Genomic DNA, 23452 nt, shown 5'->3' on the forward strand with positions numbered 1-23452 from the left:
AATGTTACTGTTTTTACATCTCTCTATAGTAATTTCAGAATCGATAGAAAGGTAACCATATAGATATATACACTTTTTTATGATCAAAGTTCTAAAAAAAAGTGATTGTTGTTACGAGAGCGATTTTCGTTTCGGACTTTTTTATAGCCATCTTTTTTTTGTTTGAATATATGCTTTAACATATTAAGGACCGGAAGAAATATGTAAGACATACGCCTGGGACCGCACGTTTGGTTTGTGTGAAGTTAGCGGATGAAAGTTCAGCGGATAAAAGTTTTTGTCGTGTGCAAGTTTCTGTTCAACGTCTTGCTGGATTTAATGAATAACGAATTATTTCAGTTGAAAAAAATTGATTGTTGAACCTTCAAAATCATGCTCATTGGACAGAGAATTGAGTCATTCATCTTTCCACATAATTAATATTTTTCTTGATCGTGACAGTGGAAAGTTATAGACTGAAACGTGAGCATGGGCCAATATAGGAAACTAAACAGAATTGACATTGACCCCTGCTCACGTTCCAGTCTATAATTTTTCTCTGTCACGATCAAGAAAAAAATTAATTATGTAGAAAAATGGATGATTCTATTCTCTATCTAATGAGCAAGATTGTGAAAAATGTTACTTGATAAACAATCAATTTATTTCAATTAAAATAATTTATTATTCATGAAATTCAGCAAGATGTTGAACAGAAACTTGCACGCAACAAAAACTTTTCTCCACTAATTTCACACAAGTCCATAAAGAAGCAACGCGGAAACGAGAAAACTCGTGAGCGGTCCTAAGTTCCATTCGAAAAGTATTAAGCGCAACCACCAGATGGCGAGGATTATGAATCACAGCGTCGGCGGCAACGTGTTAATCATTTTTAGCTAATTTTTTACATTTTTATGTTGTTTACAATTATTTGTCACCTACCATGTTGTAACAATGTGGTGGTGTCTTAATGTGATTCATTCGCCAATCTAGGCATAATTTAAGATCCTTTTTTTTAGTAAAAATTTAGAATGACCAATTCCAAGGTGGTTATTTTCGATTGATCCCTTGAAGCTGCGTTATCGACCTTAAAATTTACAGACGTTCGCTCGTTCCACATCCTCACATCTGTGATACATTGGTAAGGTGGTAAAGAACTCGCGAATACCTGTTGTCAACATGTCCTCTTCCGTATTGCTTTAAGTACCCTCAACCTGTACATTCTTCCGTGGCTACATACAAGGTAGCGAACTTAATAGCCGGTCTTCTGAAGTCTGAACATCCGCGTTGCGAACTCGTTCATCACGTCCAGGATACACTCTGACGATCCTACCTTTGATCCTGCTCTGTTTCTCAGGCAAAATACAGCAATGACCAAATTTCCGATATTGATGCTTTACATATCTCCAACCCACTTCGATTGTCTCGAGATTACAGGCAAATATTCTTGGATTCACATTTCCAAAATCTGTCCAGCACAAGCTGAACATGCTTCCGCAGGGCGAACAGCTGATTGAACCACTCCACTCGAACTTAACAGTAGGAAGGGAAACGGTGAATTCGGCTCTGTTACAGCTGAATTGCTAAATGAGCCTAATAAAAAATAAACTGTTGGGATAAAAAAAGGCCTCGTCTTCTCCACTGACCTCCGCAAAAGCCGTTGCCAATGCTTCGTCTACCAATCTGCTGTTTTAACTCCGCGCTGACCCCTTGGAAGTTAGTTCGTTCAGTAAAAATAGAAGAACTGCTGACATAGGCGGCGGGCCCAAGAACTTTATCGTTGCTAGAAAACCGAACAAGTACTGATGAGACCACGAAACTTGGTGAGTGTACACACCGCTACGCACAGTCGACTAAGGCCTACCTGCATGAGTTAACCATCTTGCGACGAAATGTCAGAAAAGGCACCAGAGTGAATAAAAACAGTATAGAAAGGAGAAAATAGATAAACAAAAGGCAAACGGATGAATTGAGTTGGATAGTTTTTGAAAGTGTATTGAAATTTACAGAGAAATCGTTAGAATTTCTAAAAGGAATTTATTGGTAATATTTTAAAAATTGTATAATTAAAGAATAATGTTGACCAATCGATGTTTTGATAGCCGCTGATAGCCAAATAACTGCTGGATCCTGAGAGACCTGAAAAAAAGAAAAATATTGTAAAATTAATAAAGAAACTGTAAAATGTAAGTAGAACCTGAAAAGAAAAGAAATGAGATTAATTAAATACATAAAATTTCAGTTTCAAGCTGCGAAACAAGAAAATTGCTGCTTTGAAAATTAGTTTGTTGTGACGACCCCGAACAAACTTGAAAATTTTACAATGGCAGAATTGACCCTTTCACCCGAAGCTGCCGAAAAGACGGGTTACAATTGTGCCGCTTGTGAGCGACCGGATCACGCAGAGAAGGATATGGTGTTTTGTGACCAATGTCAAAACTGGTATCATTTTGGATGTGCCGGTGTAACGAATGCGGTAAAGGACGATTCATCGTGGATATGCGGCAAGTGCATGAAAAATGCCGCTGGTAGTTCCGTGACGTCAGAGTTGGAGCAAGAATTGAAAAGGCTCGAGGAAGAAAAAAGAGTCCAACAGCTAGCTATGGAGAAGGAAAGAGTCCTGCATAAACGGCGCCTGGAGCTGCAGCAGGAAATGTTTCTGATGCGAAAAAAACTGGAACAGGAGAAACGCGAAATGGAGTTAGCCTTCGAAAAAGAGCAGTTGGAGAAGGAAATCGCTGAGGAAGAATCGTTCCAGAAGAAAAGTGAGCAGATGAGAAAGGAGATGCACGGTAAATTGAATAAGCTTAGACAGCAACGGAGCAAGGATTTCGATAGTGGTGTGAAAGAAAAAACGGAAGAAGCTGAAGGTTGTGAAGATGATTGCTCGAGTGACAAAGAAAAGCCGAAGCAGTCGGGACTGGAGAAAACAAAGCCAGGAAAAGCAGAAACCGAAAAAAAAAGGTCGGAAAAAGGCAAACCTGGGAAAATGGATCTGGTCGAGACTGGCAACGGAGATTTTCGAGGAGCATATCAAAAATACTCCACTCCAAAAACATGTTTAGTTCCGTTGGTCACATCGCCATCATTGGAGGAAATTCCGCCTGTCGACGCGGAATCCGTAAAAGGTGATACACAGGAAAAGATCGAAAGTAAGAAGAACGACGCGGTTTCAAATGACGTGCGAGAAGCAAATGAGGACGATAGTGAATCCAGCGAATCAAATGAGGATCACGAATCGGTGACAGTACAAGCTGGTCAAAACAAGCAACAAAGATGTCGTCGAGGACCTACCAAAGCTCAGCTGTCCGCCAGGCAGTTCCTGTCGAAGAAGTTGCCGGTATTTTCCGGAAAGTTAGAGGACTGGCCGATGTTCATCTGCAGCTACGAAACATCTAGCGAGGCTTGTGGGTTTTCGAATGTCGAGAACCTGGCTCGACTACAAGAGTGCTTGAAGGGCCAAGCATTGGAAGCAGTTCGTAGTAGGCTCCTACTTCCAGACGCAGTTCCACAGATCATTGAGACTCTCCGGATGTTGTACGGTCGCCCGCAGCACCTTCTAAATATGCTATTGGTGAAGGTGAGAAAGGCTCTCCCACCGAGAGCAGATCGTTTGATAACGTTCATCAATTTCGGGATGATTGTCCAGCAGCTTGCAGATCACCTGGAAGCAACGAAGCTTACTTCTCATCTTCTGAATCCCATGCTGATTCAGGAGATTACCGAAAAGTTGCCCGCAAGTACACAACTTGAGTGGGTGCGGTATAGAAGGAGAGACCGTGTAGTCACGATTCGAACTTTAGCCAACTTTCTGTCCGAAATCGTGAAAGACGCCAGCGAGGTGACGTCATACTGTGAAGCACCTGTAGTTGTAGACCACGCCAATCGAAAGTCCAGAGGAAAGGATAAAGAGCACGAAGGTTTCCTCCATGCCCACTGTGGACAAGAAAACGCCAACAAAACTCAGGCGCCGAGGGTGAGAAAGCCATGTATGATTTGCGACCGTACTGATCACCGGGTAAGAAATTGTGTAGCCTTCCGGAACCTCTCCGTACCACATCGTTTGGAAGCGGTGCGTAAATGGAAGTTGTGCTCGATGTGTCTCAATGAGCATGGAAATGCCCGCTGTAAGCTGAATTTCCGCTGTAATGTCGGGACCTGTAGAGAGCCTCACCATCCTTTACTCCACGCGGCAGGCCCGGAATCGGGATCGAACTGCAACTTTCATTCGTTTCAACGCAAGCAATCGGTGATTTTTCGAATGATTCCGGTCACATTGCACTGGGGAAATCATACAGTGAACACAGTGGCTTTCCTGGACGAGGGGTCGTCCTACACATTGGTGGAGAAGTCGGTGGCTAGCGCTCTTAGGACGAATGGTGTAACGCAACCACTTCGTGTGACGTGGACGGCTGGAATGTCCCGATTGGAAAGGAACTCGCAGAAAGTAGAACTGTATATTTCGGCTCGAGGTTCAAGTCGCCGGTTCCACATAAAAGCAGCTCATACCGTGGATAACTTGAGGCTTCCCCAGTCGACGCTAGCCCTGACGGAAGTAGTCAAGCAGTATCCCCATCTTCAAGATCTATCCGTGGTGGATTTCCAACATACTGTTCCGCAAATTCTGATCGGACTGAAAGACGTTCACTTGTGTGCACCGTTAGAATCACGAATCGGGAAAGCGGAAGAGCCAATCGCTGTGCGGTCCAAGCTTGGTTGGACCATATTCGGACCTGTAAGCGGTGGTGTTGAGTCGAGCATCGTTGGTCATCATGCGTGCAGCAGTGTTTCGAACGAGGACCTCCACGATCTGTTGAAGAGCCACTACACGCTAGAAGAGTCTGGCATTTCGGTTGCGCTGCTACCGGAAAGCGAAGAGGATAGGAGAGCGAAAGATATCCTGACGCAAACGACGGTAAGAGTAGGTGATCGTTTTGAGACGGGGTTATTATGGAGATATGATAGTCCGTGCTTCCCCGACAGCTATCCTATGGCTGTGAAAAGGCTCAAGAGTTTAGAGAGACGTTTATTGAAGGACAATGAACTGTACGATAAAGTACGGTGCATGGTCTCGGAGTACCTAACCAAGGGCTATGCGCACAAAGCTTCAGAGTTGGAGCTAGCAGACACCAACCAGAGTTAAGGTGTGGTATTTGCCATTGAACGTGGTTATTAATCCGAAGAAACCGGGTAAAGTCCGCCTTGTTTGGGACGCAGCTGCGGCTGTAGCTGGGGTGTCCCTGAATTCAAAACTCTTGAAGGGTCCCGATATGCTGACTGCTCTCCCAGCAGTTATTTGCAAGTTTCGAGAGAAAAAAGTGGGTTTTGGTGCAGACATCAAAGAGATGTATCATCAGTTGAAAATTCGAAAAGAAGATAAGCAAGCGCAGAGGTTCCTGTTCCGAGAGAATCCAGCCAGCGCTCCGGAGGTATTTATTATGGACGTTGCTACCTTTGGGGCGACCAGTTCACCTTGCTCCGCCCAGTTTGTGAAGAACATGAATGCAAAGGAGTTCGCAGGGCGGTTTCCAGAGGCAGCGAGAGCGATTCTAGAGAACCATTACGTCGATGATTATTTCGATAGCACGGAGACAGTCGAGGAAGCAGTGAAGCTGGCGAAGGAGGTAACGTTTGTTCATTCAAAGGGCGGCTTCGAGCTTCGAAATTGGGTCTCTAGTTCAGAGGTGTTCCTGCGAGAAATGGGGGAGACAAAAGAAAATCAATGTGTTCATTTTAATCAAGACAAGGAAACAGGGCAAGAAAGGGTCTTGGGAATAGTGTGGAATTCAGTAAGCGACGAGTTTACGTTCTCAGCAAGGTTACGTGAAGATTTGCTGCCGTACCTGATAGGAGAGAGGCGGCCCACGAAAAGGGGGGTCATGAGCTGCATCATGAGCTTGTTCGATCCCATTGGGTTTTTGGCTTCCTTCACTATTTATGGAAAAATGCTTATTCAAGATCTTTGGCGCAGTGGATGTGCCTGGGACCAGCAGATCAACGACGAGTGTAGCGAGAAATGGAATCGTTGGGTCGGTCGGCTTCCAGAAATCGAAAGAGTGCGGATCCCTCGTTATCACTTCACGGGAGGATTATCTGTGGACTACAGTACGTTGCAACTACACGTTCTTGTCGATGCTAGTGAGAATGCATATGGTGCTGTTGCATATTTCCGTGTCATGACTGCTTCTGGTCCTATTTGTTCGCTTGTGATGGCACGTTCCAAGGTTGCACCTTTGAAGCAGCTGTCAATTCCGCGCCTGGAACTACAGGCCGCGGTACTAGGTTCTAGATTGCTAAATTCCATCATCGATAACCATTCCGTAGAGGTGAAACAGCGGTTTATTTGGACAGATTCGAGGACAGTACTTTCTTGGATCCACTCGGATCAGCGACGCTACAAGCAATTCGTTGCTTTCCGAATTGGTGAAATCCTTAGTCTCACGAAGCTCGATGAATGGCGGTGGGTTTCCACTAGAAACAACATCGCTGACGACCTAACCAAATGGGATCGAGGACACAATCTAAATTCGAACGGTCCTTGGTTTCGGGGTCCACATTTCCTGTTCCATCAGGAAGATTCCTGGCCAGAACAGAAGCGCGTAACACCGAATGTGCCTGAAGAGATACGTGCCCACATACTGTTCCACGACATTTCACTGTCAGAACCTGTAATCGATCCGTTGCGTTTTTCAAGATGGAAGGTCTTAGTTCGAACGATAGCCTGCGTCTACCGGTTTGTTTCGAACTGCAAGCGAAAAAAGGAAGGATGGGCCATCGAAGGTGTACCAACGACCGATGCTCTCAAGAGAAAAGTAAAGGCAAAAATTGCATCTACGGTAGTTCCTTTGCAACGAGACGAATACCAAAAATCAGAAGCATATTTGTGGCGATTCGCACAAGCGGAAGCATACGGGGATGAGGTGAAAACTCTCCAGAAAAATCTTAAAGTGGGGAACGAGAAACAACGACAGCTGGAAAAATCGAGCAGTCTATACAGTCTGAGCCCATTCTTGGATGCACAGAACGTTCTTCGGATGGAAGGGAGAACCGCACAAGGTACGTTCTTACCGTTCGAACTACGTTTCCCAATTATACTCCCTAAAGGACATCCAGTTACCGTTAAACTTCTGGAACATTATCATCAGAGAGTGGCACACGGCAATCAAGAAACGGCGGTAAATGAAATACGACAAAGGTTTTGGATTCCCAATCTCCGAGCGGAACTCAAACGTATTTCAAGAGCTTGCATGCGATGCAAGGTGAGGAAATGTGAGCCAGGTCATCCGAGAATGGCTCCTCTTCCGATTTCGCGGATCTCGCCTGGATTGCAGCCGTTCAGCTACACAGGGGTGGATTATTGTGGTCCATTGACTGTCTCCGTCGGGCGCAGATCAGAGAAAAGGTGGATTTGTTTGTTCACGTGTTTGACGACGAGAGCTATTCACATTGAGGTTGCTCATAGTCTGACGACTCAATCGTGCCTGATGGCCATACGGCGATTCGTGAGCTACAGAGGAGGTCCTCTTGAATTCTTCTCAGATAATGGGACGAATTTCCATGGCGCCAGCAAAGAAATTGTTAAGCAGATGGAGATTAATTGTGAAGATGTGTTCACCGATTCGAGAACCAGATGGAATTTCAATCCGCCTTCCGCACCTCATATGGGTGGGGTGTGGGAGCGAATGGTGCGCTCCGTTAAGACGGCGTTGAAAGCGTTGGATGATGGCCGCCGAATGACGGACGAAGTACTCCTGACCGTGTTGGCAGAAGCGGTGGATTTAATCAATTCTCGGCCACTGACATACGCTGGCCTGGAACCTGATGCAAAGGAAGCGCTAACACCAAACCATTTTGTTCGCGGCGTAGGACTAATGAGTTCTGAGTCGTTTATCAGACCTACCAATGAAGCAGAGGCACTGCGGGACAGCTTCAAGCGGTCACAGTTTTTGGCTGATTGTTTGTGGAAACGATGGACTTCTGAGTATCTCCCGACGATCAATCATCGCAGCAAATGGCACTCTGAAATGCCTCCTATTGCAAAAGGTGATCTTGTGTATATTGCGGACGAGAATATCCGAAAGCATTGGGTTAGAGGGGTTGTAACCGAGGTATTCAGTGGTGCTGATGGTAGGATCAGACAGGCTTTGGTGAAAACAGCAAAGGGTGAGTTCAGGCGGCCGGTGGTGAAGCTTGCGGTGCTTGAAGTCCAGGGTCGTAAATCTACTGCGGCTGACGCTTTCGCACCAGAGTTACGGGGAGGGGCTATGTACACACCGCTACGCACAGTCGACTAAGGCCTACCTGCATGAGTTAACCATCTTGCGACGAAATGTCAGAAAAGGCACCAGAGTGAATAAAAACAGTATAGAAAGGAGAAAATAGATAAACAAAAGGCAAACGGATGAATTGAGTTGGATAGTTTTTGAAAGTGTATTGAAATTTACAGAGAAATCGTTAGAATTTCTAAAAGGAATTTATTGGTAATATTTTAAAAATTGTATAATTAAAGAATAATGTTGACCAATCGATGTTTTGATAGCCGCTGATAGCCAAATAACTGCTGGATCCTGAGAGACCTGAAAAAAAGAAAAATATTGTAAAATTAATAAAGAAACTGTAAAATGTAAGTAGAACCTGAAAAGAAAAGAAATGAGATTAATTAAATACATAAAATTTCAGTTTCAAGCTGCGAAACAAGAAAATTGCTGCTTTGAAAATTAGTTTGTTGTGACGACCCCGAACAGTGAGAGTGAAGAGTGACATTGAACTACACGACTGCAGCGTTCGCTTCTAATTTCTCTGCTGATAGTAGTCGCGATTTCACTGACAGAATTATGGTTATCTTTGATAATGTGAGTACGGTATCACCATTAAATTGGACGTTCTTTCAATCTTCAAAAAGTTTCTACAATATTTTTTGTTAGTTTCAATATAGAAAACCCTTAAATACAAACATACTCCAACACCGTTTCGATTTCACCCGAACTACTTTTCTTGAGCCATTTTATGTAAATCAGCTTGAATGATAAAGATACCGATGCGAAGCGTGTTTTCCAAATGACTGTCAGTGATTTTGTTCCTTGACTTTGATTTCACTTCTTTCATAACTGAAACAATTGCTCACAAATATTTGGGAATTCAAACAAAGAAGTAATAAAATGAGCAAATCGCGCTTCTGGAACAAATCTGGAGTAGAAATCCAAGATTTCAAATTTGTCACACTGCGTTTTAATGAGTTTCATCTGCATGTTTTCAGTGGCATGTACATCATCGGAACTGAATGGGGTGAAGAAAGTTGGAGAATTCTTTCATGAAGCTTTGAAGTACCAAAATATGCGAGAAAAATCAGCATTAATAGACTAGAGTGCATCAACATTTTTCCTTGTTGTCGACACTTGAGAAATTTTCAATGTAAGAAAATGGATAAAATGAAAATTTTCCATTTGTTGTTTGAACTTGAGTTTGTTTTTGAATGAGAAAGAAAAGAAGCTTGGAACTCACGATGATCCAATGCGTGCGAGTTGGTTAATAATTTGGACGATATCCTTCAAGACATCCTCGAATCCTACATTCATGGGAAAAGGCAAGCCGATTCCTCGGTAACTTCGAAACCCTTCTCTCATCTATCACCACTGAATAAAATACACAGTCGGCAGCTCGTTCTTTCAAACTTTCAAACAAACAATTTTCACTCCTTACTCAGCCAATTTTTAAGGACAGGATGTGGAAACAAACTTATCCATTTTTAACGCATGTTTCGACTCATACTTTCGTTTCAGATTGAACCTTCAAAACAGCTGCAGCTTCATTACAAATCAAATAAACTATTTACTGATTGAGGCACGTAAAAAAGTATATTTCCGACAATTTTTCATGGAATACACGTGCGTCGTCAGCCACTTTTCTTTTTTTCACCAATGCAGGCTTCCATTTTGTTCTAATTTACACTACATACACCACAGCGATAAAAAGCGATTGCCAACAGACACTAGAATGGTGAATGAACTCGACTGCCCTCTAATGGCGAGAACACAGCAAAATCGAATGAATTTTCTCCCAAACTTTCTCACTCTCTTATGTACTCACGCGTACATACATCCCTTTCTCTTTCATAAGACTCTTTAAAAAGCTCCCAGCAGTAAAGCCGGGTTTATGCGTTGTTAGTTGCTCGGTTGCGAGTAAACACCAAACGATCCGAAGAATTACGAACATACCCATAACACTAATTTTGACATTTGATTTGCATGTATGGGGCTGGCTACTCGCAACCGAGCTACTTCAAAGTTTTACCCGTTTACCCCTTACATACAAATCAAATGTCAAATTTCATGGTGTGGGTACGTTCGTTGTTGCCGCCGCAAAATACCCCTGGTAACCCGGACGAATTAGGTAGCCCTGCACAACAAAGGCAGCCAACAGCTACAACGGTTTGACATCTCGCCTTATTGTTTTTGACGGCGGTGTTTACTACGGATGCTTAGAATAACCATTGAATGCGACAGAAATTTATATTGATTAGAAGATACTGAATTAATCAGCGAATATTAAAATAACCCATTGATATATGAGAAGTAGGTATTGAGAGATCCAAATTAATATCAGTAGCAGACTTAATGGATTGTACAATAGATTTCAGCTTAGGCGAATTGGACTAGCAGAGCGAAATCTATTGGATATATTACGTTGTTAGTTGGACTTTAAGTAACTGGAAGGAAACTGAATTGTATGTAGAACATATTCTTTATTCACCTAGTTTCTGACAGATGTTAAACTTTCAGCTTTGAAGCGCTTCATTAATAAAGCTATCAAAATCAGCTATTTTTTCCGTCCACTACAACATTCTTCAAAGAATTCAATCATGAATACAAATGACTCTGTACAGACAGCTGAGTTGGAAATGTCCGGTTGTGTAGCTTGTGATAGGCCTCATACTGTCGATAATTACGTTTGTTGTGACAAATGCGACAAGTGGTGGCACTTCTCGTGTGCTGGAGTTACAGCTTCCATAGCAAATCGCGATTGGATCTGTTCGCGATGTCTTCCTGTTCAAAACACACTCGAGAGTATTTCTGTTTTTTTTTCTGAAGTTACGACACGAACAATATTTGGCCCGCTTAGCAGAACAACAAAAGTTGGAGAGGCAGCAAATGCTAAAAGAGCACGAATTGCAGAAAAGACACCTGGAAGAGAAACATCAGCTGATGATCCTGCGAGAAGAGAGCGAAAATCGTAGTGCTCGCAGCGGCCGCAGCGTTGTGAGCTCATCTACTCGTACCAATCAGTGGGTGCTCAAACACGCAGAGGAACCAATAACTACAGACGCGAACGAAGGCGCAGTGGGAGGAACCACTACCAGCATCGATAATCTTCCAGCCACACAATGGGCCATGTCAATCGATGAACGTTGGAAAACGATACAAAGCAAAGCAATTTGTCGTACGTGTCTCTTTGGTCACGGACGAAGGTCATGCCGTAGCACCACTCGTTGTGGTGTCGATGGTTGTCAGTATCGCCATCACCCATTGTTACACTCCCCCTCCTCAGTACAAGCAGCTCAGAGGAAGAGTCAGACAGAAGATCATCATGTGCATCAAGATCAACTTTCGAATCTTCTTTTCCGCATCGTACCAGTTACCCTCTACGGTCGTACTGGTAGCATAGATACATTTGCCTTTTTGGATGAGGGCTCGTCTCTTACGATGATCGAGAGCAGTTTGGCGGACAATCTCGAAGTCAATGGCTATGATAAGCCACTATGCTTGAAATGGACGAGCAACGTGACCCGCGAGGAAAAGCAATCCTGGCGAGTTACATTCGAAATATCAGGAATCGGAAAGATGAAGCGTTATTGGTTAAATGATGTCGGAACAATCCAGTCACTAGACCTACCGGTGCAAACGCTACCAATCAATGACATGAAACTGCACTATCAACACCTTCAAGGAATTCCAATCAAAGGGTACCGTGGCGCTGTACCTCGCTTGCTTATTGGAATTGACAATCTCAAATTGACACTGCCTTTGAAGACACGGAAAGGAGAAGAAGGTAATCCAGTGGCCGTGAAAACTCGGCTTGGATGGTGCGTCTATGGCGGTCAAAGGAACGCTAGATTTCCCTCTGTCAACATGCATATCTGCGAATGCAATAGAGATGAATCTATGGATGAAACGATCAAGACGTATTTTTCGATCGAGGAAGTCGGGGCTCGTCCAAGAAACGAGTGTATGTCTAAGGAAGATCAACGGGCGTTAAATATACTGCAGGAAACCACAGTTTCAGTGGGCGATCGATTCGAGTCAGGCCTCCTGTGGAAATTCGATGATTTTGAATTTCCAGACAGCTATCCAATGGCCATCAAAAGGCTGCACTGTTTGCAGCGTAGAATGGAAAAGGATCCAATTTTGAAGGAAAATATTCAACGTCAGATACAAGAATACATCGACAAAGGTTATGCTCATCGTGCATCAGTCGGAGAATTAGCAGCTGTCGATCCTCGTAGAATTTGGTTCCTGCCCTTAGGTGCAGTAGTCAACCCAAAAAAGCCTTCGAAAGTTCGCCTTATATGGGACGCCTTAGCGAAAGTCGATGGTGTTTCGTTGAACGGCATGCTATTGAAAGGGCCCGATCAGTTGGCGTCTTTACCAACAGTTATCTTCCATTTCCGGCAACACCAGGTGGCAGTAGTCGTTGACATTAGGGAGATGTTTCACCAGATTTTTATCCGTTGGCTCTACCGGTACTCACAATGTTTCCTATGGTCCCCTGACTCTTCCCACGATCCCGAAATATTTGTGATGGATGTAGCTACGTTCGGCTCAACCAGCTCATCAGCGACTGCACAGTTTGTGAAGAACACAAACGCTCAGAGATTCGCACAAGAATTCACTAGAGCCGTCGAAGGAATTCTGTATAACCACTACGTGGATGACTATCTTGATAGCTTCCCCGACGAAGAAGAAGCCAAACGAGTGGCAACAGCCGTTAGAGAAGTACACAGAAGAGGAGGTTTCGAGATCCGCAACTGGTGCTCCAACAGTCCGGCTGTTCTGAAGCACCTAGGAGAAAATGCGAAAAAGGTTGAGAAAAATCTCAATTTAAGGAATGCTGGTACTCCCGAACGTGTGCTGGGTATGCTGTGGAACAGTGAAGAGGATGTGATCCATTTCGAGACGACCATGCGAGAAAACATCAGGAAAATAATCGAAAATGACACAATACCTACTAAGCATCAAATCCTACAATGCGTGATGACTCTTTTCGACCCGTTGGGCCTTCTTACATCGTATCTTATATTCGGTAGAATTCTTATCCAAGACGTGTGGCGTGCTGGAACGAAGTGGGACGAGTTAGTGGATAATAACATTTTTCAACGCTGGTGGGATTGGGTAAAAATACTGTATGACATAAATAAAGTTCGAATTCCCCGCTGTTACTTTCGTCGTCCAGATAGCTTCAGCTTTGAGAATGTCCAGCTTCATGTCTTTGTTGATGCTAGTCCAACTGCCTATTCCTGCGCATGCTACTTCCATATAATTAACGCTCAAGGAGAGGTTGAGGTATCGTTGGTTGCTGCCAAGGCGAAGGTAGCCCCACTCAAACATATGAGTATTCCTAGACTAGAACTTCAGGCCTGTGTCCTGGGCTCGCGCATGATGAAGCTGGTGGTGGATGGTCACACTTTCTCTATCTCCAAACGGTATTTCTGGACAGACTCGCAAACAGCTCACACTTGGATCAACAAGGATCCTCATATATATCGACCGTTCGTAGCCCATCGGGTTGCAGAAATTCTGGAAACCACGAAACGAGAAGAATGGCGTTGGCTGAACTGAACCCAGCAGACGAAGCAACGAAATGGAGCGTTGGGCCTTACTTCAACAGTGAGAGTACTTGGTTTAGTGGTCCGAAATTTCTCCGGTTTCCAGAGAGCCAATGGCCTCGTGCTATACACATCAAGAGATACACGCATCGGGTATGATCATAGATGTAAAGCGATTCTCTTCGTGGAGTAGGCTCCAACGCACAATGGCATACGTGCACAGATTTGTAACGAATTCTCACAAGGCGGCTGACGTTCGATATGTTGGACATCTTACACAGAGCGAATTGCAAAAAGCAGAAATAACATTGTTCAAGATGGCACAATGGGAATCGTATCCAGAAGAGATGGCTATGCTGACGTAGGTTCGTCAATCGTCGAGGAGCTCCTATAGAATTACATAGCGACAATGGAACGAACTTCCATGGCGCAGAAAGAATTCTTCGTCAACAGATATATGTTGGGTTATCCGCTACATTCACCAACGCTTCCACGACGTGGAGGTTCATTCCCCCCCGCGCGCCCCACATGGGAGGGTGTTGGGAACGTATGGTACGTTCAGTCAAGTCTGCACTGTCAACATCTTATGGTGATGAAAAACTAGATGACGAGGCTTTCCAAACGCTGTTAGTGGAGGCTAACAGGCCAATCAACCAATTGTACACGGTCGGTTTTTGTTTTTTTTTTAATCCAAAATATATATTTTTATTAAGGCTCATATGGCGTCAGCCTAACGGGGCCGGGAGTTCAATATTTTGACAATATTTGCTTCCAACTATGTTAGTAAGATGTTACTCGATTACTCGCGGTTGGCTCGAGTTTAGTATTACAAGTGTTCTCATAATTGGGATGTTGCAGTCTTCAGTGCTCTGTACGTGTGCCCGACATGGGATACTTCCTATTGGGATGCAGCTGACTATTAATCAGCAACGCCCCCTAGTCTGCACCCCATATATAGCGTAGTGCGTCTTTTTCCACTCGAGGAATCCAGGATAGAATGATCACTAGCCGGCGTTTATAGATCGGATAGGAGGGATATGAAACAGGGACAAGGGTTTTTGAAATTCGATGATGAAATTTTTTCCATACATCCATCGCCACCATATTTTATTATATAAAAGTTTTGATGACTTACGTGTCCCGTTTTTATTCCTGAACTGAACTGGTCAGCCTACATATGGATGACAATGTAAAATTGATTACTTGGATATTTTGGTAAAATAACTGTTTTCAACATTAAATTCATGCTTAAATGTGGTGAAGGGATAATGATTAATATGGTTATCGTTGTACCGTAATTTTCGAATTACGTATGAATTGTATATTTAACACATGTTTCTGAAGCTGCAAATCATTTTCTGGAACAAAAGGGAATTCTATCATGTGGTCAAATCATGCAATGTCAAAATTTTAAACATAATTCACTGACATCTAAGGGTACTTCGAAATATTTAACAAATGCTTACCATTGCCTTTTTAGCAAATTTCCACATTCCTGCCTCCGAGCACAATTGGTTCACCGATTTTGTGTATCCAGATCAGGATGAGAAGGCAGCGCGAGAGACGATAAACAATATAGTCCACAGCCAGCGTCTCGCCAATAAAAGCCTACAATCACGCGGTTCAAATAATCAACGATGGAATCAAAAATATAGTAACAATCGTTACGGTAAACAACATCATTCTGGATACAATACTCAACAGCAGCACAGCGTTCAACAACACGGTCATAACAAGAGCTACCGGTCAGGCAACGCTTATGGACGACGCGATTTTAACACGTACAGAAGTGGAAGTTATTCTGGAAATAATAACTGGAATCGTTACGACGGGTATGTTTATGAGCTCCCAACAACCAGCTGTTAACGATCTAACTGTTACATCTTTTTTTTTGCCAGGCGCAATGATCGTTACAATAACCGAGGATATCAACGTAATCAAAATATGCGCTCTTATGGTAACTACGGAGGTAATATATGTCAGTATTGGAATTATTGAACGAATACTTAAAACATGAACCGGTTTCAGGCTATAACAGCGGATCTCATCGGAATCAACAACAGAATTGTTGGAGTTACGGCTCTCAAAACAATGGCACCCAACAGTGGTATTCTTGGTGGCAGGTAAATAATTTGTAACTGATAAGTTCAGTGTTAGTGCAATTGGACTGCAGATTCGTATTCGATTCAAAGTTTCATGGTAATATAACCTTAGATGACAAATACCGAAGCCGCTTTTGTAATTTTGCACATATTTATCAATTTTCCAACTGCACTAGTATACCGATACATAACAGAAACAACTGTTTTATAACCAGCAAATGAAAATCTTTTTGTGTTTGTAGTCAAATCTCGAAAACTTATTGCAGCAGCAAGGCAGAAGTGGATCGGACCAGAGCGGACAGCAAGCGAATATGGAGCAGTACTGGTCTCAGTACGCACAGCAGCACAACTACGAAAATTACCAATCAAAACCCCACGGATCAGGATCGTCTAGGAATAAGTAGATAAAACCGCTTGGAAGAAATGTATAAATAAGAAAATATTTTCACAAGTCTTGCACCACATCAATTATTACATAAGAATATGTAATAGCAGATTGCACTGCAAAATTCAACTTACTTAACCCTGCAACTGTTATAATAATTATGATACGAAGCAAATGTTGAAAATTGAAATATTCAGTTTGAATGCGAATGAACGGAATAGTTATATAACACATAAATGCTATCTATTATTATTAGTGTATTTAATTTGTTTAAATATGTCGCGGTATTTTATAACGGTAATAAAGCACGCAAGATGATCGAAGTGTAGTATCATTCTCTGTGACTATTCCGTAATTATTCCGCAACTTTCACGAAGTTTTTAGTATGTACGGTGTAATAATGATAATTTAAAACTGATATAAATTATGGTTATTTACGATAATTTGAATAAGGATTGCTTGCATTATAAGCAAAAGTAGAATAAGTTTTAGATGAATACAACTCTAATTAAGAATACAGCACAAAACCGTATTTTATTCTAAAATAAAAAATGAGATTCAATTAAAAAAAAATCTTCGATTTTTTATCGGGAATCCCTTACAGTTATTGGAATATAGCTCATGAAGTCCAAATCTTTTCCTTCTTTACTAATTAACACTCACGCACTGGTCTTACAGACAGAAAGATCAATAATTCGTTGATTTCTCAGTCACCGTAATCGTTACGTAACAAAATTCCATTTTTTATTCCTGGATAAATCAACTGAGAAACAACAGCAGAATAAAGCCATTGCACCTTGGTCAAGCTGAAGCAGTAGGATAGAGTAGTCCAGCGTACATTGTAGTTCGTTCAGAGAAGCACTGTTCTCCAAACGCATTTTCTCATTGACTCAATTTTAAAAGGGTGTGCGAGCCGCTAGAATTCAGGATTATCCGATATCAAGGAATAATTAAGTCCTCCATTCACATTAATTATGATTACAGACATAACTAATGTGTATGGAGGACCAAATGAGAACCTCGTTTTAAAAAGATTTGGTTTATTTGTTTATTTTTGGAGCAGAACAACGTCAACAGAATAAAATAGTCCAAATGACATAATCTTAATCCTAACAAAAAACAACTTATTCTATCTTAACACTGAACACTAGTTTACAAAACAAATAACAATATGACCAACTACAATGCACTTCAAAGTAACAAAATAATAACTTAACATAAACGAGAGTACAATTTTCTGAGGACTGAGCGAGATAAATGAAAATCAAAAATACTGTAACACTGATTAAAAATCCTACACATACTATTGACAGGTTCATTTCTACCATAATTAGTTCACAGAGAGACAAAGAAAGTTATGGAAGCGGAAATTACGACGACAAATGTTTTTATTAAGACTACTGAGTAGATCGCAGCAATCGATATTCGAGAGCAGTAGAGCGGAAATATTTAAATATCGCTTTAGCTACATCACGATAACCGTTCAAGTCCTATAAGATTACAACGATCTTCGTATCTAGGAAGGTTCAGAGGGTCCCTCCAAGGCAAAACACGAAGAGCAAATCGCACAACTTTTTTTGAATGTTTTCAATCCGTTGTATTTCGTTCTGATAGTGTGGGGACCACACAACGGCAGCATATTTTAGTGTTGATCGAGCAAGAGAGCAATACAATGCCTTTTAACAGTGTATATAATTGAAATGCTTAGTAACTCGGAAGAGAAATCCTAAGTTTTTTGACGCTTTTGCTGAGATATATGCGATGTGATCATTTAAAAGTAAGCTTAGAATTAAGCATGACTCCCATGTCTTTGACAGTTATTATCTTTTCCGTTTCCGTATTAGTTTCGAAAATTGAATAATCAAAATGAACAACGCAGCGTTTGCGGGCAAAAGTGATTACGGAGCACTTAGAAGCATTCAAAACCATGCGATTAGTGACGCACCAGTCAGCGAAAATGTTCAACTGATATTGCAGGTACAGAGCATCAGCCTGACATCTGACTAAATTGAAAAGCTTCAAGTCGTCTGCATACGATAATTTCAAGCAACGGATGGAGAGATATACATCATTTAAATATAAAAGAAAAATATCAGACCAAGGTTGCTGCCTTGGGGTACACCGGCCGTTACGTCGAAAGGATTGGATACACGATTGCCTATTTTGACAGACATTTTGCGTTCAACTAGATAGGATTTTAGCCAATCCAAAACGCACCCATGAAAACCTAGTCTTTGTAATTTAGCCACTGCAATACGATTTTTTCATAGATATTTTCGATTTATCATATTAATCAATTGAATCTTGATGCAATAATCGTTGCTACAAATACCTCAGGACGCAGTTCTCTCAACCGAGTTGAACTCCTCTTTCCTGGGAGTTAGCAGGATCAATATCTCATGCCTCATACCTCACGCCTGATCACGAACATCACTGCCACGTACACTTTCACTTTTTTTTGTGTCTATCATCATTGTTACGGACAGTTGCGTGTAAAAATAAACTTCGTGAAGTGAAAGAGTTCATTCCCGTTTATAAGAGACATGTCAGTTTCATAATTTAGGGCATTTAAACGTTAAGTCGGTTGCATAATCTCGTACGTTTAAACATTGGGCCTGATCACGAACATCACTGCCACGTACTCTTTCACGTTACTTACACTCCACTTAATCTTTTTGTGTCTATCATCCTCACGGACAGTTGCGTGTTAAAATGAACTCTGTTAAGTGAATGAGTTCATTCCCGTTTATAAGAGACATGTCAGTTGCATAATTTCGGGCGTTTGAACGCTATGTCGGTTGCATAATTTCGGACGTTTGAACGTCCGTCGTAGGTAAAACTAATAAGTGTATGAGATAATATTCCATTTAATTGAACGTATGTTTTAGAATGACAAGTTTGCGATTATACCTCGATGATTCGGTATTTCAATCCAACTATTCGGACTCATTCCATGAATCATTTGCTTGGTGCGTTAGTTTGCTAAATTAAACGCTGGTTCAAAGATGAGGAGGAATACTTGGTTGCTCTTGAATAATGTAGTTGTTGAACATATGGGAATGTAATTTTATTTCTTCTTTCTATAAACTAATCTAGAGATAAAGCATTAGTATCATGAGTTTATTAATAATCGATATCTCGCATACTCTTGTACTCAGTTCTGTCTCACTCGTTTGAATAGTGAGGAGTATTTAGTATAGATCAACGTTAGAATCAATTTCTAAGAACCGTTTCTACAATTTATTTCTTCTAATATCTTCTATATCTCAGAATAAACCCGAATTTATCCATATCATGATCAGTATAATCTGAACTACTCCCATATGGGATTCTGAAGTTTAATCCTCTTATCCTACCCATTCTCGTGTAATTTGATATACGGGACATGAAGTTTGATATAATTGTCTAAACAGAAACTGGTCAGAAGCATAATTTTCATATGAAACATCTGATGAGTTTCAAGCAATTTTCCAAAAGCAGAAAATGATTCAGATTTTCTTTAACGGATATCAAAATTATGGAAAAAGAACTAGAGATTTAATTTAAAAATTATAAATTTGAATGTTTTGCAATGATAGATTCATTTTTTCCTTATTTGAAATTTAAATATTCTTTCATTGAAAGTAATATCCTTGAAAATATCTATTACGTAAAAACAAAAGATCAATGGCTTTATTCGATGTAACTATCATCCTGATTCGGGCCTTGTCCACCAATTGCGAATGTTTGAATTACAAAAACCAGCCCTGCAATGTTGGAAAAACATTACAGTTATTATTTTATATTCAAAATATCAACAAATCAATATTATACATAATCAATCATAATGATCGTTTCGGGCCAGTGGCCTCCATTCCCATTTTATGGGGTTGCAACTCTCTGTTAGTCTAGTCCCTAAAATAGAAATAAAAAATTTCTATTCATTTAGGACAATCGAAATTAGACCTTTCGCTACGGGAGCTATATTTTTAATCCTCAATTACATCCCATAGCGCATTTATCGAATCCAAATAAACAAATTTACGTTCTCTGGATACGTCAGGATTTCGTTCTAAAAATGCCACCAGGCGGGTGAATTACTGTTTGTTTATCTTTTCTTTCTAAAAAAGCAAGATAAGATTCAAAATGTTAGCAAAAAAGCTGAATAAATCCGAAATTAAACTTACTTCATTCCGCGTGACTAGCTTTCACCATCTAAAACACAAGTGACAAATATACTTGTTTTTCCCCGTGACGTGACAGTATCGTGTATTCATAATTACACCGAGTTCATCAAAGTTGTCACGACGGGTGAACTCTTCCGGATTCTACACACACCACCCGTAATAACGTTGTATACAATTCACTTCGTTTTCACCGTGAAGTGACGCTCGTGATCAGGCCCATTATGTAAGTAAATTAATAAGTGCATGAGATAATATTCCATTTAATTAAGCGTATGTTTTAGAATGACAAGTTTGTGATTAAATCGATTTCAATATCAACTATTCGGGCTCATCCCATGATTCATGCGTGCGTTAGTTTGCTGAATGAAATGCTAGTTCAATGCAAGAATACTTGGTTGATCATGAATAATGTAGTTGTTGAACATATGGGAATGTTATTTTATTTTCTCTTTCTATAAATTACTCTAGAAATAAAACATGACTAATATGTATAATAATGAAGTTCTCGCATATACTTTTTTAACTCTGTCTTACTCGTTTGAACAGTGAGAAGCATTTAGTAAAGGTCGAGGTTAAAATCATTTTATAAGAATCATTTTTACAATTTTGTTAAATAATAATACCTCATGTTTTCGTGACAACTTTGATGAACTCGGTGTTATTATGAATACCACGATACTGTCACGTCACGGGGAAAAACAAGTATATTTGTCACTTGTGTTTTAGATGGTGAAAGCTAGTCACGCGGAATGAAGTAAGTTTAATTTCGGATTTATTTAGCCTTTTTGCTAACATTTTGAATCTTATCTTGCTTTTAGAGAAAGAAAAGATAAACAAACAGCAATTTACCCGCTTGGTGGCATTTTTAGAACGAAACCCTGACGTATCTAGAGGACGTAAATTTGTTTATTTGGATTCGGTAAATGCGCTAAGGAATGTAATTAACCCTCCTGTACTCGCGTGCAAAATCGTAACACGTATACTTGCGCACGGTGTCACAGACCGAAAATTGAACTTCTCTGTAATGTTGCCATTGTGCATTTTTCAGGCTTTATTGGCATTTATTTGAAGAAGAGGGTATGGTTGAATGAAAAAACTCCAAAACATATGTTTTCTTCGTCTTTATTATGTTTTAATAGTAATAATAGTTTAATAGATATAATTCAGCCTCATCAAAATAGAGTAATTTTTGAAACTCCAACACAAATAACGAAATTCGAATTTTTCACGGTTAATAATTAAAAGTAAGCAACTGAATATAACTCATGGAAGTATAAAGAGCTATAAAATAAAATAAAACGTATTAATCGATTGTGGTTTCATTGGAGCAAGAATCAGAACTAGCATAACTGCATGCTCGAAACAAACATATTTTTACAATTCATGCAGTTGTTGCGTGTTTTTCGGGTCTTTATCGAAGAAAAGAATGTATAACGACCTTCTACGTAATTACCAGATGATAAGGTTCTGGAATATAAAATTTGCATATTTCTAATATTCTTTGTCTCTGTTTTCTTGGTAAACTAAGAATTAATGCCGTTTTTTTTGGAGCAGGAAAAGATGATATAAAAGGATTTCTAGGGACTTCCTTTTCTTTTTCTCGTTTTCTTGTCGATATTGTCCATTATAAAAAAATATCCCCGAAACTGTAACTGTTAAAAATTACCATAAGCTACCGATTAGTTTATAGTTTACTGTTTACATTTCTTCCACAAGTAAAATTCTTTCACAAGTGTGTATATGTATGACCATTTTATTTAGCGAATAACTATACGAAAGTCAAACATTTATATTTTGCTTTTGAACGTGAATATATCGACGAATAGTTAATATATGGATCCGTTCAATCCAGTTACAAAAGGGACTGAAATCAAATAAGAATAGTCCAGTAATGATCTTATGCATTATATTCAATAAATATTCCACGCCACTAACATTAATTTAAACATTTCATTCAACAATATTCTAGAATATGAAAAAAGGCACTTGTCCAAAAAAGTAACTCCTATACTCGCTTCGGTGTGTCAGACCGAAAGTGTTTAAAAAGTGGCACACGTCCCCACTGTACCAACACATGCAATACGCTAAACTATGACGAACGACGAATAACGAAGCTAGAGAGAATCGCGAAGTCGTAGGGTTGATATTTTCTGAGAAATGAACGAATTATTGATTTCTCGTTCTGACAGACCAATGCGCGAGTATAGGAGTGTTAAGGATTAAAAATGTAGCTCCCGTAGCCAATTGAAACATGGCGAAAGTCTACTTCCGATTGTTCTGAATGAACAGAAATTTTTTGTTTCTATTTTTAGGATTAGAATAAGAGAGAGTTGCAATACCATAAAATGACAATGGAGGCCACTGGCCCAAATACGATCATTATGATTGATTATGTATAATATTGATTTGTTGATTTTTTAATATAAAATAATAACTGTAAAGTTTTTCCAACATTGCAGAGCTAGTTTTTGTAATTCATACATTCACAATTGGCGGACCAGACCAGAATCAGGACGATAGTTACATCGAATAAAGCCATTGATCTTTTGTTTTTACGTAATAGATATTTTCAACGATATTGTTTTGAATACTTTGAATGAAAGAACATTTAAGTTTCAAATAAGAAAAAAAGAATCTATCATTGCAAAGCTTTTAAATTAATAATTTTTAAATTATTCTCTAGTTCTTTTCCCATAATTTTGATATCCGTCTAAAGAAAAGCTGAATCATTTTCTGCTTTTGGCAAATTGCTTGAAACTCATCAGATGTTCCATATGGAAATTATGCTTCTGACCGACGCTACTGATCAGTTTCTGTTTAAATAATTATATCAAACCTCATGTCCCGTATATCAAATTGTACGAGAATGGGATGGATAAGAGGATTGAACTTCAGAATCTCATATGGAAGTAGCTCAGATTATACTGATCATGAGATGGATAAATTCAGGTTTATTCTGAGATATAGAAGATATTATTATTCATGAAAATTGTTGAAACGG

General features: G+C 40.3%; 2 protein-coding genes across 4 annotated transcripts in view; both read left to right on the plus strand.

Moving 5' to 3' along the window:
• Window positions 1–16832, plus strand: part of LOC129780336 (heterogeneous nuclear ribonucleoprotein U) — a 41440-nt gene extending 24608 nt beyond the window's left edge. For 2 of the 3 annotated variants that reach the window (XM_055788485.1, XM_055788488.1), the window contains exons 9-12: window positions 15279–15630; window positions 15697–15767; window positions 15827–15921; window positions 16143–16832. In XM_055788485.1, the coding sequence (XP_055644460.1) occupies window positions 15279–15630; window positions 15697–15767; window positions 15827–15921; window positions 16143–16304 (680 nt within the window). In that variant the 3' untranslated portion in view covers window positions 16305–16832. The remainder of the gene's footprint in view (window positions 1–15278; window positions 15631–15696; window positions 15768–15826; window positions 15922–16142) is intronic. The other variant, XM_055788487.1, reaches the window with a different exon arrangement.
• On the plus strand, window positions 4–5242 carry LOC129780337 (uncharacterized). The gene is made up of 2 exons (XM_055788489.1): window positions 4–2022; window positions 2082–5242. Exon 2 carries the CDS (start codon window positions 2303–2305, stop codon window positions 5120–5122), a length of 2820 nt encoding a protein of 939 aa, XP_055644464.1. The 5' UTR covers window positions 4–2022; window positions 2082–2302; the 3' UTR covers window positions 5123–5242.
• Window positions 16833–23452: the final 6620 nt, after the last annotated feature.

This window comes from Toxorhynchites rutilus, chromosome 3 (assembly GCF_029784135.1).
Source record: "Toxorhynchites rutilus septentrionalis strain SRP chromosome 3, ASM2978413v1, whole genome shotgun sequence".
NCBI classification, from domain to species: Eukaryota; Metazoa; Arthropoda; class Insecta; order Diptera; family Culicidae; genus Toxorhynchites; species Toxorhynchites rutilus.

Coding starts and splice junctions, on each gene's coding strand:
- LOC129780337 (XM_055788489.1), top strand. CDS start 2,303: ATGGCAGAATTGACCCTTTCACCCGAAGCTGCCGAAAAGACGGGTTAC.